This window comes from Lolium perenne, chromosome 6, assembly GCF_019359855.2.
Source record: "Lolium perenne isolate Kyuss_39 chromosome 6, Kyuss_2.0, whole genome shotgun sequence".
NCBI classification, from domain to species: Eukaryota; Viridiplantae; Streptophyta; class Magnoliopsida; order Poales; family Poaceae; genus Lolium; species Lolium perenne.
In genome coordinates, this window is record NC_067249.2 from 251478698 (window position 1) to 251492238 (window position 13541).

General features: G+C 47.1%; 1 protein-coding gene across 2 annotated transcripts; it reads right to left on the reverse strand.

Moving 5' to 3' along the window:
- Positions 1–5363: 5363 nt before the first annotated feature.
- Positions 5364–13321, reverse strand: LOC127305144 (serine/threonine-protein kinase VPS15). 2 transcript variants are annotated; one of them, XM_051335522.2, is made up of 12 exons: positions 12905–13321; positions 12756–12830; positions 12112–12234; positions 11844–11889; positions 11607–11767; positions 11353–11432; positions 10612–10717; positions 9564–9737; positions 6619–9480; positions 6129–6364; positions 5934–6037; positions 5364–5687 (listed from the first exon to the last, which is right to left on the reverse strand). In XM_051335522.2, exons 1-12 carry the CDS (start codon positions 13103–13105, stop codon positions 5512–5514), a joined length of 4344 nt encoding a protein of 1447 aa, XP_051191482.1. In that variant the 5' UTR covers positions 13106–13321; the 3' UTR covers positions 5364–5511. The 2 variants fall into 2 exon arrangements, with proteins under 2 accessions (XP_051191482.1, XP_051191481.1); XM_051335521.2 differs by having other exon boundaries at positions 5364–5691; positions 5938–6037; positions 12905–13320.
- Positions 13322–13541: the final 220 nt, after the last annotated feature.

Sequence of the window (13541 nt, forward strand, 5' to 3'; positions counted from 1 at the left end):
CTTTCATAACTATGAATATGACTATGTGGTGGGCAATGGAACCATGGATTGTGTTGATATGGTGGAGGTTCCATTGCACGGGCTTATATCCATCTAGGATTAAACAACAAATGTCGCCAGTGATTCTTGTGACGTAATATCCGTGTTAACCATAAGATCCGGAGTGGGACGGAGTAGTCAAAAGTGTTTCCACCTCTCGTTCATCAACGGATGCGCTTTACCGTAGACACTTGTATCTGTCAGGGCAAGCGGTAGGCTGGGGAAGCCTTAAGTCCCCACGGCATAGTCCGTAGACCCTTGTCGCTCGAAGTGCAAGCGGTGGGCTGGGGAAGCCTAAAGTCCCCACGGTATTGCGGTCTATGATGGGTTGCAGCTACCGGCGAAGGAGTTTGGTTAACGAGTCCCAAACTGTTGTCGTGGTCGGGGTCCATCCTTAAGTGGTATAAGAGGACCGACGAGGACCCAGGGTCGGGGTATGCAACAAAGGGTGGGTGTTCGAGGTAGCGGAGGAACATGATTGGCTAGACCTTATACCGGGCCTCACACCAAAGGAAGTGTGGACGGGAAAGCTGCCCGGTTGGCACCAAGGTTAAGATCTCTTATGGGTAAAGCAACACGCCTCTGCAGAGTGTAAAGAACTGTGACCTGTCACTCCCTGTTTCGGGATTGAGGAACTGCGAACGCGGCCGGAAAGGAGCTCCATGAAGTTCTAGTAAACCGGTGAAGGCTGACGGACATAGCTCTTTGAAATAAAAGCAATCTCTTGAAGAAATGTTTATCAAAATTTGCATTGGTATTAGACTTCCTGGTTTAATATCGTAGCTAGTGCATAAAACACCTCTTATCTATAATGAACTTGTTGAGTACGCTCGTACTCATACCACTCTTAAATCCCATGCTTAGATTGTCTGAACCATCTGGAGGAGGACAACGACAACCATGATGGAGCCGAGATCATCGGCTACGAGGAACCAGACCTCTCAGGAGGTGTTGAAGGCGTAGACTACATCATAGTCTACGGATCCGGGGAGGCTTCCGGAGGAGAACAAGCCTAAAGATATCAGGAGGAGTAATAGTCGCCGAGCAGCGCGAACTCTTACTATATAGCTGCTCGAATAAATCCATGTTCAGTTTAATGAGACAATGGTATTGTAAGTTAAGTTGGGTTCGCCTCGAACCCAGGAGTTATCCTCTTAGGACCCAAGAGGAGCTCCAAGACGACTTGTGTATGCTACTTGTAATAATATGTGAATGAGTTATGGACCCTGCTATGTTCTGTTGTACTACTCTGAGGGATGTAATATTTGCGGAATGGTACTTCGCGAGTGTTATATCAACGACTGGCATACTACAACATGCAGTGGTATGCAGGGTCACCACACCATCTCCGCCGGCGGCGCATGACCCTTTTCCGCCGGCCTCTCCTCGGCGTGCGTGGCCCCTGCTCCGGCCTCCTGCTGCGGGGCCGCGCTCCCCCCGCGTGCGCTGGGCTCGGCGCCCCCGACGGCCGGCCTCTGGTGCGCCGCGCCGCAGTTGCTCTCCGTCGAGCGGGCCTCTCTCCTTGGAGCCCTGTGCTGCATCCGCGCGCATGGTGGGGCTCCCCTGCGGTTCTGGCCGTGAGGGCTTCAGGTCTCCTCGTGTGAGGCCTGACCCCCTGGCTGCGGCGTGGTCCGGCCAGTTCGGCCGCCTCCGAGTGCTTGCTCCGGGTGTCCGGCCGTTGATCCCGGGCCCAGCGCGCGGCTCGGCTCGTTGGGTGCGGCCGGCGTTCCGCCTCTGCGACGAGCCTCTGAGTGGGTGCCCCTCCTCCCGGCGGGTCTTGCCGCTGCTCTCCCATCGCGGGCGTGGGCCCTCTGCAGATCGACCGCTTCCCCTTCTCTGGTGGCCCGTGTCCACCCTTCGTCGCGGTTCCTGCGGGGCGGGGGAGGTCAGCCTGTCCCGATGCTTCGGTGTAGGTGCACATCCGGGCGAAAGCTTGTGGACGACGACGCCGCTGGCGCCGTGCTCCTCCTTGGAGGCGTCCTTTTGGCTTTGCGCACCTCCTTGTTGCGTTTGGGACAGCTCTTGCCTCTTGTCCTGCCGCTGCCTGCTTGCTCGCATACCTTCGGGCCTAGGTTGTTGTCATGGTGGCCCTGCCCGAGCCGCTTGGATGTTCTGGGGTTGCCTTGGCATGCGCCCCCTCGACCACGGGGTCGGCACACCGGTGTCGTCGCCCCAGTCTCGGCTATCCGACGCCCTTCGACTGTGTTGGTCTTGGCGGCACACCGTCTACTGCAACGCCGGCGGCACACCGGTGTCGCCGCACGGACTCGGCTATCCGATGCCCTTCGACCGTGCCAGGGCGCTTCTTCGTGTGCTTATGTTGGTGTCCTCGAATTCCACAACCTGCTCCCTTCGGTCCGCCTGCCTGCGGTGTGGTTTCTCTTCGGAGTTACCCGTCTAGCGGTCGGCGTGAGGTCCTCAAGGTGACGTCGGGTTGTGGTTTGTCTGATTCGTGCTTGTGGCATGACGAGTTTCTGCATCGCTCTTCGACCACGGGGTCGGCACACCGGTGTCGTCGCCCCAGTCTCGGCTATCCGACGCCCTTCGACTGCGCTTGGTCTCGGTTATGCAGGTCTTCGTCGTTGCCCTTTACTCGCCATGCCAAGTCATAGTGACTGTCCTTTGAGGTGCTGGCCTCCCGGGGGTTTCGGTTGGCTTCGGTTGCTAACCTCCCCCTCCCCATTGTGTTCCCTTTTTCTAGTTTGCTTTTTTCAGTTTTTTATTTGTCTTCTTCTTCCCAGTATCCCCTTGTATTTCCCCTATCTGTTGTAAGAACATGGGCCTTCCAGGCTACTTTCGTGGAATATAACAAGCGGTGGGGTTTTGCCCCCCGTCAACCTCGAAAAAAACCTGGAAACACAAATTCTGTTTCCGCTGGAAAACGATATTCCATTCTTGTTCCGTTTCCACCATAAACATTTCTATCTCCATTTTGCAAAAAAAGAAAAAAAAAACTTTTTTTCCGGAAAAGTCGAAAAAAATCGCTCCATTATCATTCCAGTACGGAATGTCACATGGAGTTCACTGGCGCGCATTGCATGCTCCCAATACACATGCCGGAACAACTTGCAGGATTCAAAATAATGTTCCCGGATCCCTGGGATTTCGCATGTACACCGATCAACTTGCTACACGCATGGGGTACGGTCGTATGGAGCAGCAGTGGCTGAGGCCCGAATGTTCCCCTAAAATCATCCGTGGATTCGTGATTCCTGGTTGGGTCAAGCGACCCATACTGGCTGGATCTGATGATTACTGGTACTAGCAGCACTGTTGGCGAGTATGACGGTCAAGCGATGGAGGACCATCAGCTCATCATTCCTTTTTCCCTTTCTTTATCACCTAGGGACCATTTGCAGATGCAGATGCAATGCAGCTCTTCCTTTTTTTGAGGGCTGGCTGGCTGCGGTCAAAGGTAGAAAAGGGAGCGGTCAACGGATGTTTACCATGACTCTGTGGCTGCGTGTGGCGTGGCACGAAAATAGAATACCCAACCATAATAACTAACTAAAATTCGTAAGAGCATCCCACTCCCGTCCTCTAAACGGTAAAAGTGTTGGATCAGTCGAATGGTGCTGCCCACGTGGTGTTGTATTTGTTTGAAAAACTTAAATTCAAATGGTAATTAAAAATTATGAAATTTATATAGTAAGAGAACGTAGTTTCTATCCGGCGCTCCCTAAAAACCTCTCGGTATGGTTTGAGGGGAGCGGTAACCATCAACATTTGCGTGCGGCCGAACTCCCTGAACGTAGTTCTCCCACTGGCAAAGCTCCTGGCCTCCTGGGGGTACACGGTGCACGAATTCCAATGGCCAGCGAAAAGATAGAGGCATGGAGGCTGGCAAGGTGTGGCCAGTGTCCAAGGTCCAAGAACATGGAGATGTGGCGTGGTAGACAAGACTGCACCGGGCTGGCAGTCACACACAGGTTTTGAGTGCGGCAGGTGGTGAACAGCAAGGCCAGGCGCTGCGCTGCGCTGACTGGTACTGTGTGATGGGCAAGCAACCGAGTCGAGTCAGGTTTCCAAGGCCGGCAGGCAGCGTGGCGTCTCGTCGCCTTGCATCGGATCCGCTTCTCCTCCTCGGCCAGCGACTCCGCTCGATGCTTTTCATGCTTTCTTCACACTCGCGATATGCCGCTGGGATCTGCGCGCAGTGCTACTGTGTTGTTGTAGTAGTACTTCTTGCGTGCGAGTCTGGGAAGAGATGATGCCATCGCAGTTTTAGGCGTGCGTCCTAGTGATAGATATATGCATCCAATGCAATCATCTTTTGTGCTAAACTTCTCTCAAAGCAAGAAAAACTTTTTTTTTAAACGAGGCAAAAGACTTGCCATTTTCATTAATAAAGAAGAAGCCAGTTTATTAGCGGAAAACTAGCCGAAAACCAAAACAAGTGCCCCGGCGACCGCCATGGAGCACGGCCACCACGGGGACACAGAGCCATCCTGGCAACCCACACAAGATACACAGACCGCCGAAGCGAGAAGTCGTCGCGGTTGACCTTCAATGTTATCGTCATCACTCTTCAGCGACTCCGACTTCACCGAAGAACCAACCACCAAGACCTCGCCGAAGCGGCACCGTGAAGCTCAAGCCGGCCAACGCCAAACAAGCGACTCCTCGTGAAGTAACAGGCAGCTCCGACTCTGATGACGAGCTCTGAAGAGGATAAGCGCAAGACCTGCACTGAGGAAGATCATCGCCAGAGGGCCACCCTGCACGCTGCTCAAATGAAGACTCTCGACAAACCATAGCAGCTCTGACTCCACCGCAAGCGAAGCACAAGACGAAGAACCTCGGCCGCTCGCTGAAGCCAAGGTCTTGACGCTACCAGACCATCGCTCAACACCGCCATCGTTGCCTCACAAGCCACCACACGGACCTCACACATCGCCGGCACTACTGGAATGCAAAACTTGTTTATGTAGCACTTGGAATTTGCAATACTACTAAAAGATGGAGAAGATAGAGTGCAATTTAATTTTAAAGATGAACCCAAAAATTAGTACTTCCTCCATCTGTAAAAGGATGTCAAAGATTTATCTAAACTTAAATGTATCTATCCACTAAAGGGTGTCTAAATACATTCGAATTTAGATAAACATCCAGCATTCTTTTATGAACAGAGGTAGTAGTTGGGTGGTTTTGTTTGATACGTATACACAGAAAAAGTAAAGAGGAGTAGATCAAGAAAACAATTACGTACTAGTTTAGTTTAGTTCGTGTTAATATGGTGCCTAAACCAAAAAAAAAATATAGTGTGACTGAACAGCATATCTTACCAACAAACAGCTGGTTATGATAACCAAAATGGACAGGGATACATGGAAATCTTTCATTTCGTATTGACTGACATCATCATCTGTACAACAGCGTGTCAAGATATATGTACTGTGTCATGGAACTAAATATGTACACCAAAGAGGGCTTGTCATCTTGGGATGGTTTTACCCACCCATGCTGGATTAGCTATTTCCACACTTTGACGGCGCCGTCTCTGCTGGCCGATATCAACCTCTGGCTCGACAGATTGACGGATGCCAGCGCGAGGATGGCGTCCCGGTGGCAGCCAGCAGAATCGGCGGCAGCCATCGCGAGCTGCGTCTTGTGCGTCAACCTGGATGATGGCGTAGGCTGCTTGCACGCTTCCTGCACCCACAACGTTGAACTCTGTTAGCGTCAAAGAGAGATTCAGAGAGACTGACTGCCCCCGCTGTTTCCAAGCACCACCACTAAACTGGTGCAATCAGATAACCATGTAGGAAGTCACCAGCATCATTTTGAAAGTTAAAGTGATGGAGTGGTAAATCAAAAGGTTCTTGAGTTGATAATACTACTGTGTAACTTCAGATAAACAACAGAAACAAAATGCTGATACTGTTTTGGTAAACTTACCTGTACAACCTGTACACCGTAGCTGGATTTTATATCATAGCACTCGTCATTTCCAACTCCTTTCGCTGAAGGGCCAGCAATGCAGAAGCTTTGCTCAGGTCTTCAAAATCATCAAACATAAAAACACATTAGATTACAGGTGGTGAAGGGGGGAAATGCAGAAGCAAGAGGGTCTGGTAGTAATATTCAACCTGGCCTGGTCCCAGTAGCGTATCTTCAAATCTGTTCCTCCAGTCAACAGATCTCCCCCTGGCAAAGGAAGCAAGCAACGGATGCCTGGAAGGCGTGGAGGCGGACTAGATAATTCCTCAATTCTGTATTTGTAGCTTCCCGCTCGCCTTATGTCTTTGGCGTTTGTCTTGTTAACAGGTCTTGATGGTGTCTTCGGCATAACAGCCTCATTCTCGATGCTTGCTGTCCTAAACATCTGTACAGTGTTTACAACGAGATACCGACCATAGTATTAGATATATCCATCTTTTCAAAAGATGTTTACTTGCACAAGATGATATAAAGCTCATGGAAGCACTGAAAGGAGAGCAGGCATTTCACATTCTAAATACTGTGAAGTAGCACCAGGAGCTTCTAAATCAGGATTACAAGGGTGTTCAGTAATGTCTCAAAGTCGAGTTAATGAGATATGCTATAAAAAGAATACTAGAAAGAAATCTATTTAATTACCTGGTGGCAGCTACCATTCTCAGCATTCCACAAGGAAACTTCATTGTAGCCTGCGGCCACAAAAACCAGTGGTCTTCCAGCAGAAGATATTGAGTTGTGTGGTGGTATAAGCAAGCACAATTTCTCTATAGGGGTTACTGTGGAATAGTTCCATGAGTTGACAGGAAGCAAAAACCTATGATCCCACAACGTAAGAACACCTCTTGAAGACCCTGAGATGAACCAATTTCCACACTGGCCCATCACAAGCGCTGAGATATAGCCCTCCTCCGGTGAGGATTTAAATGACCAAGATTCTGAATTGGTCCTTGCATCCCATTTATGGATGTCACAATGTTCAGTGCTGAATAGGATGGTTGGGCTAAAGCTGTCCGATGAACAATTTGCAACACTGAGAATAGCACCTTCTTTCAGATCTTTCCTTTTTACGTTAACGATGCCAGAATACCTCTCTGCAACACTCCCAACACCGCGTGCACAGTCAACAGAAAACAAGTGCAATGCGCCATCGCTATCACCAACAACAACCTGTGAACTGCCAGAAAGCATTGTTGTACATAGAGCTTGGCTACTACCCAAGTTATATGTCAACCTTGATCTGAAGGCAATGTCCTTTTCCAACTTTCTTGTATCCCATATCTTAACACTTGAGTCATCCGAAGCCGTCACAAAAAAGGTGTTGTCATCTGACACCGCAATATCATTGACAGACAACCGATGTTCTTGGAGATGTGCCACTAGAACTCCACGAGGCTTCCAACCTGTCTCCAGAGCCACTGCTGATCTGGTGAAGGAGGGCGACACTGCAGTCTCAGAGTTGGAGACGCCATCACCTGGCACAGACAAGCTGCTCTTCATTGAGTCACTGATGCTTAAATCACCATGCCTGCTACTGAAATGATTCTCTCTAGTTTGGAGGCCTTGAACTGAACTTGATAAACCTGGATGCCGGTTGGATTCCCAGGGCATAAATATTTCTCCTAAACCACGCTTATCAGTGGTAACCGAATATGATGGAATTCCCTTAGACAATCCATCATAAAATGAACTGCTCACAGTAGATGCATGTGGTGCGTAGCCATAATATAACGATTTATCTGAAGAAATTGAATCTTTGATGTCCAAAGACACATTGCCAGACAAATTAGATGTTCTCAACCTTACAGCATCTTCCAGAGTGGCAGAGGGCCCACTTTGTGTCGTAGCAGGATATTTTCCACCAGGTAATGTCTGTTCTTTTTTACCATCACCCTTCAGTAAAACGTTTCCTGTGTCCTTGGTAACCTCTAAAGCTTGGTATAAGACTGCTTTCGAGACTGGAGGCTTAAGACATGCAAGAAGAGCAGCTTCAGACAATGAAGGTGGCTCCCTGTGTAGAAAATGCCTTAGATGTGGAGAAAGGTACACATAAGTATCTACAGGCCCTAAGCTCTCGCTACAAGCAGCAATAAGCCTTACAGCAGACCGTTTAACCCATTGAATTGGATGACATAGTAGAGGAAGGGCCTTCCCAAATAAGCCAACGATTACCCTTTTCCTCAAGTAACGACTTTCACACATCATGGTTAAGCAGTCAAGTACGTTTACAACCACAGCTTCCATATCGTCACTTAGTGCCTGTTCAAGATAGGGCAAAAGATATTCCTCAACACTTCTTGAACCAATGAAGTAGCAAACAACGACAATTTGACCAAAGTAAACTGCACGGAGCTGCTCATCATGGTCATTCAGAAATGCTGGAAGTATAGGAAGAAGAAAATCATTACTTTGTCTGTGCCCAAAAAAGTAACATAGATAACCTATATCCTGCAGGAGAGCTCTGCGGACATTAGGTGTCTGCTTTGGTCCCATTACCAACTCTTGCACTATGTCATAAATACTTTTCCTCAGACGTGCAAGTTGCCGATCAATTTTATCATGCTTCTTCTTCAGTGGTGCTTCTGCAGACTGTGATCCAGCAGCAACCACTGATTTGTCTAGAGGCCCAGCATCAGTTATGCTCCGAGAACGAAGCAAGAATCTATAAGCTGTTAAAGCTAGCTTATAAATGTTACTGGCATAGCAAACTCTGACACTCTCCTCTGTATCATCTGGGAGCAAAGAGAGCATTGGGAGGATGTACTCAGGGAAGATCATTGCATCACTGATAGGGAAGTCTTGAACAAGACAGAGAACATCAGACAAGGTTTCCAAAGCAGCGCAGCGAACTATGGCAGCGGGATCTGAAAGCATTGCAATAACATAGGGAATAACCAGCTGCAAGCGACTATCGTCATCTATGTATGTGGAAGAAATCTTCAGAAGGATGAGACCGGCCCTTCTTAGTTCTGGTTTTTTGACACTTCGTATGGACGAGCAGATTAATGAGGCAAGCAAGACCATGCCTTCACAGCTCACCTTGGAATGTGTCTGTTGGAAAATGTCAAAACTATAGGTATCCGATTGGGCATCATAACCAGACACTAAAGCAAGCAAGTTACTCTTGGATATCTTGTGCACATGGGATACATCATTGCTCTGGGCCGCCAAGACACTTGTAGTTTGACTTTGAGTTTGATTAACCTGCTGCGAGGGCCCAATACCATTTGCACGTGAAACATTTGAAGCAGCATAACTTTTTGTGCCTCCATGGACGTTCCTTTGCTCCACTTCCTTGAGAAGGAGATTGAGATCTCCAGCGATCTGATGATGGTCTCCAGGAATGTTTCTCTTAACTAAGGATGCACTTTTGGCAGATTCTCTCGGTGAGTTTGTAACTTGTCCTCCAATGTCTTCCTTCCCAGATACTTGATTTTGTTCACCTGTTAAGCCACTTATCATCATGTCATGTATCCTTTCAAAATTTTCCTGTGTCTTCTCAACCTGTATTAAGTAAACTATGTTAGGATGCTCATGGTGAATAGTGGATGGACCAGAAAATGAACATGAACTAAAATGATCCTTACCCTAGCATCTGAGCCAAGTGGAACAATATCCGAGAAGAAGTTGTGCAATCTTGAAAAATAGGTTGGAAAAACGACAGTTTCATATTTTTGCAGATAGCTTTTACATGATAGCCTTTCTTTGGGGTCTAATTGAATCATGTGAAGTACCATGTCTTGGATACCAGCATCTTGTATCTGAAAGAACAAATTAACATTGATCACTTTGTTGCTGGTATATCTCGAAGGAATGTATCAATCCTAGTGTTAGGTGACATCATCACATAGCAGCAAATGAAAGTACGTTTGTATGCATAGTTGCATACATGTAAATAATACTCCCTACACCAGTACACCATGCATTTTTAGTACATATATGTTTCACAAATGAATTAAAATAAGAAGGAATGTATACCTACAGAGTGGCCAAGTTCGTTTTAATTAATTTAGATCCACACAGAAAATACCGTTTTTACACAAAAGACCATTCAAACCCTTTGGTACTATATGCTAGTTGATTAGCTTGAATACCAAGCACTCCATTGTTTACTCAGTTGCAAGAATTCAAACATTGCAAATTTTATTACCAATTGAAGCTCTACATTGCACTAAAATCTGCAATGGATCATCCACTTAAGGGCTTGGGGAAAAACAAGTCATGCTCCAACAGGCAGTAGCTAGTACTACTCTAAAGCATAGTCCAAGAGATATGAACAGTCAGTTCAGGACCAATATTTGGGCAGATACCCAAAGTTTATGCATCATACAGTACATGCAGTCATAGTTCTCCTATTCTACTTGTGTTGTTATATTGGATTCCATGCCAGAAGCTAAGAAGGTATTGCATTGCAAACTACAAGTTTAGAACAAAATGCCCAAGTAGTCATGACTCTAAAGAACATGATTACAGGAACGGTTGGTCCTACTTCACTAGAAGCAAGCATTACTGGCCATATAAATGAAATAATTCCACAGGCACCCATGGAGCAACCAGAATATAAAGCTTCTCAGAACTGAAATAATTCAGAAAAAACACAGAAAGTATTTCAAAGAGCGAGAAATAACAGAAAACCTTTTCTAGGGTATGCATAGGGTCATACTGGCCACGCCGATAAGCGAGAAGTTGTGAAAGCTCAAAGAGGGGCTGACCTTCCAAGAAAAGTTCAGCAAGAACACACCTGGAAAGTAGGCAGATAGTGCATACCGTTGGTGAATAAGGAAATAAGAAATCCATCAATTTCAATTTATATTTTAGCACAGTAGAGTACTGCAGAAACTACAAGTAGCTAGTGAAGAAATACATGGAAAATAACATTTATTTTGAGCAACAAATCTTCTGATATTTAACTGCACAGCACTCCTCAATCTTGAGAAAAAAATTATTTGCAACGCAATATTTGTGAACAGGCATGCAGCCTCAAGTGAATCCAAAATAGTTTTGAACTCTTGCCCAGTCTATTGGTAAACTCAGTACTTCACTGGTGGGTACTTTCTCTCAAGGTAAATATACAATGCGTCGTAGCAAAATACATCATGTACAGCAATGATATTACTGGCCCAACAGGTAGATTGTGCATAAACTTATTGAAGTAATCTTCCAACAATAATCATCAGATTTGATCTGATAAAAACACCTTTTCTCATATGAAGATATCAAATGACAATACATCCCATATGATCAAATTAACATGTTCAAGCAAAAGATAGTGATGAGGTATCACTAATATGCGAATGGAAAACAGACAGATAGAAATGAAACAACCCAACTCTCGACAAAATTAGCAAGGATCTTACACAAGAAAATACTACATACCCGAGAGAAAATATGTCCATAGAACGTTGCAAAGGCGCATCTGCTGAAACCTGGGACTCACCACCATGTTCATGTAATCTCTGGACAAAAAATGGAATTTAGTATATTTTCACAGTACAAATAGAGCATGTGCCAGAGAAGTTATAGGCGGTCAAAGATATAGCATAAAAGTATAAAAGAGAGCAAGCAAACTGGGATACAATGGACGAAAGAGAATAACTTTTTTTGACTGTAACTTTGGCGAAGGGACTAACCTCAGGTGCTAGATAGCATCTTCGCCTTCCTCCAGTGTCAAAGAAGAAGGAAAAATCAGATGGATCATCATCTGGGATGTATGTTGGCTTAAAAGACGCAAAGTCCGTGAGGTAGAGCCAATTCCATGAGGTCACGAGTACATTCTCACATTTGATGTCACCTAAGAGAAATAACGGTGTAAATATGAATGAAAGGAAAACGCTAATACCAATATGACTTGGAGAAAACCTTCTCACCATGGCAAACTCCCTTACTATGGCTCTGCTCCACGGCATGGATTAACTGCACAACCAAATGAGCTAAGTCGACAAGCATATCTGGAAACGAAAGGGATGACAAATGACTCTTGCATGTCCCACTAATTCGAGATACGAGATTTATGTCTACACCTAGCAGAGATGGCGTACAACTTCCTATAGTCAACTAGCATGATCGACTCTTTCACCTTTTAAACACTACTAATGAACATTCAACAGCAGCGACATAAAAAAAACAAGGGCTCACCTGAAAAGCAAGCCATTTTTTCTCTATTTGACTGAGGAAAGGGCGCGTGCTAAGTCTATCGTGCAGATTGCTGTAGAAGTACTGCCTCAGGAGATATGCTGCCTTGTCCGTTTGAAACCAGATCTGAAAAAACATTTGAAGCCCTGTCAGTCAGCATGCCAGCTAAGGGAGAGGGAAAAGCAGGTATGCATAACAAACTAACAAAGCCTCTGTCTGTCTCTCAACACTGAAACACAATGACATATTTCAACGTTGATGCACATGTCATGTTATGTGAACACATGAAAGTAAGCGAGCATACTCCGGACTGCTAGTAAATGACAAATGATCTGAAAATCAGAATGTAACCTGGCATCCTAGTCAAGGAAGTAGGAACCCCTAGATGATATAACCAAGCAAACCTAAAACGAATTTACTCTAAATGTAATACTATTACTTAGCTGAATGCGCGCACTAAAATTCCAACCAAAACCAAACAGAGTTCAATAATGTAGTAGATGGCATAGCAAGTCGCTAAACCTCAGTAAATGCCACAACATAACGCGATATACTAGCAATAAACAGCAAGTAAATTGTTTCCCTCGTTCGCAATGCAGAGGCAAAACTGAATTTAGCACACGGTACAGTGCACGCGGGGTGGTCACCTGGAAGGGCAGGACGTGGGAGCCCTCGAGCCCCTGGAAGGCCCTCCGGATCCGCTCCAGCCTCCGCTCATGCTCCTGCGAGGCACAGAAGCAGATCTCAGAACGCGGTTGCCCAAATCGGAAGAGTAAGGATGGAGGGCTGTGGGTACCTTGAGGTCGAGCGGCTCGCCTGCGCGCTTGAAGTAGACCTTGACGAGGAGGAGGCCCTCGTCGTGCTTGCAGAGGACGGACTTGAGGAAGCGGCCGCGGGAGACGACGTCGAGCAGCACGAGGTTGTAGGTGGAGGGCAGGTCGTGCAGGTAGTACTCGGTCGCGGACGCCTGCGTCGTCCGCGCGATCTTGTTCCCCATCCTCGCCGCCGCGCGCGCTCCTCCGCCGGTCGCGGTGGAGGGGGGCGGGCGGGGCGGGCGGCTGGCTCGCCGCCGGTGAGGGGTTTTGCTTCTGGGCGCGGGGTGGCGTGCGGCGGAGGCGATCGGGGTTTCCGGCGGTCGAATCAACCGGATGGGAAGTGTGTCGTGTTGGGCTCTGGATCGAACGAAATCCCCTGCGTCTGCGTTGCGGTGACCTGGTGCGAACCGGTTCCGTTCCTGTCGTGGAGGGAACGGAAGCCGTTTCTACTCTGCCTGTTCAGTTGAATTAATAGACATAGACTTGTCCCAATAGACAAAATTAGAAATACACATCTTCAAATTTATATAAATCTAAGGACATCTCCAACGGGGCAACACCTTTCGGACGCCACATCCGTTTGCGTCGGCCGAAATGGTTGAAATCGACCGCGCTCCG

What these genes read in the sequence shown, in the direction of transcription:
- LOC127305144 (XM_051335522.2), bottom strand. Translation starts at nt 13,105, where the DNA reads ATGGGGAACAAGATCGCGCGGACGACGCAGGCGTCCGCGACCGAGTAC. An exon ending in CCCACGTCCTGCCCTTCCAG is followed by an intron (nt 12,235 to 12,755) that starts GTGACCACCCCG and finishes ATGTTTTTTCAG; the next exon opens with ATCTGGTTTCAAACGGACAA. An exon ending in CACTTGGCTCAGATGCTAGG is followed by an intron (nt 9,481 to 9,563) that starts GTAAGGATCATT and finishes TACTTAATACAG; the next exon opens with GTTGAGAAGACACAGGAAAA.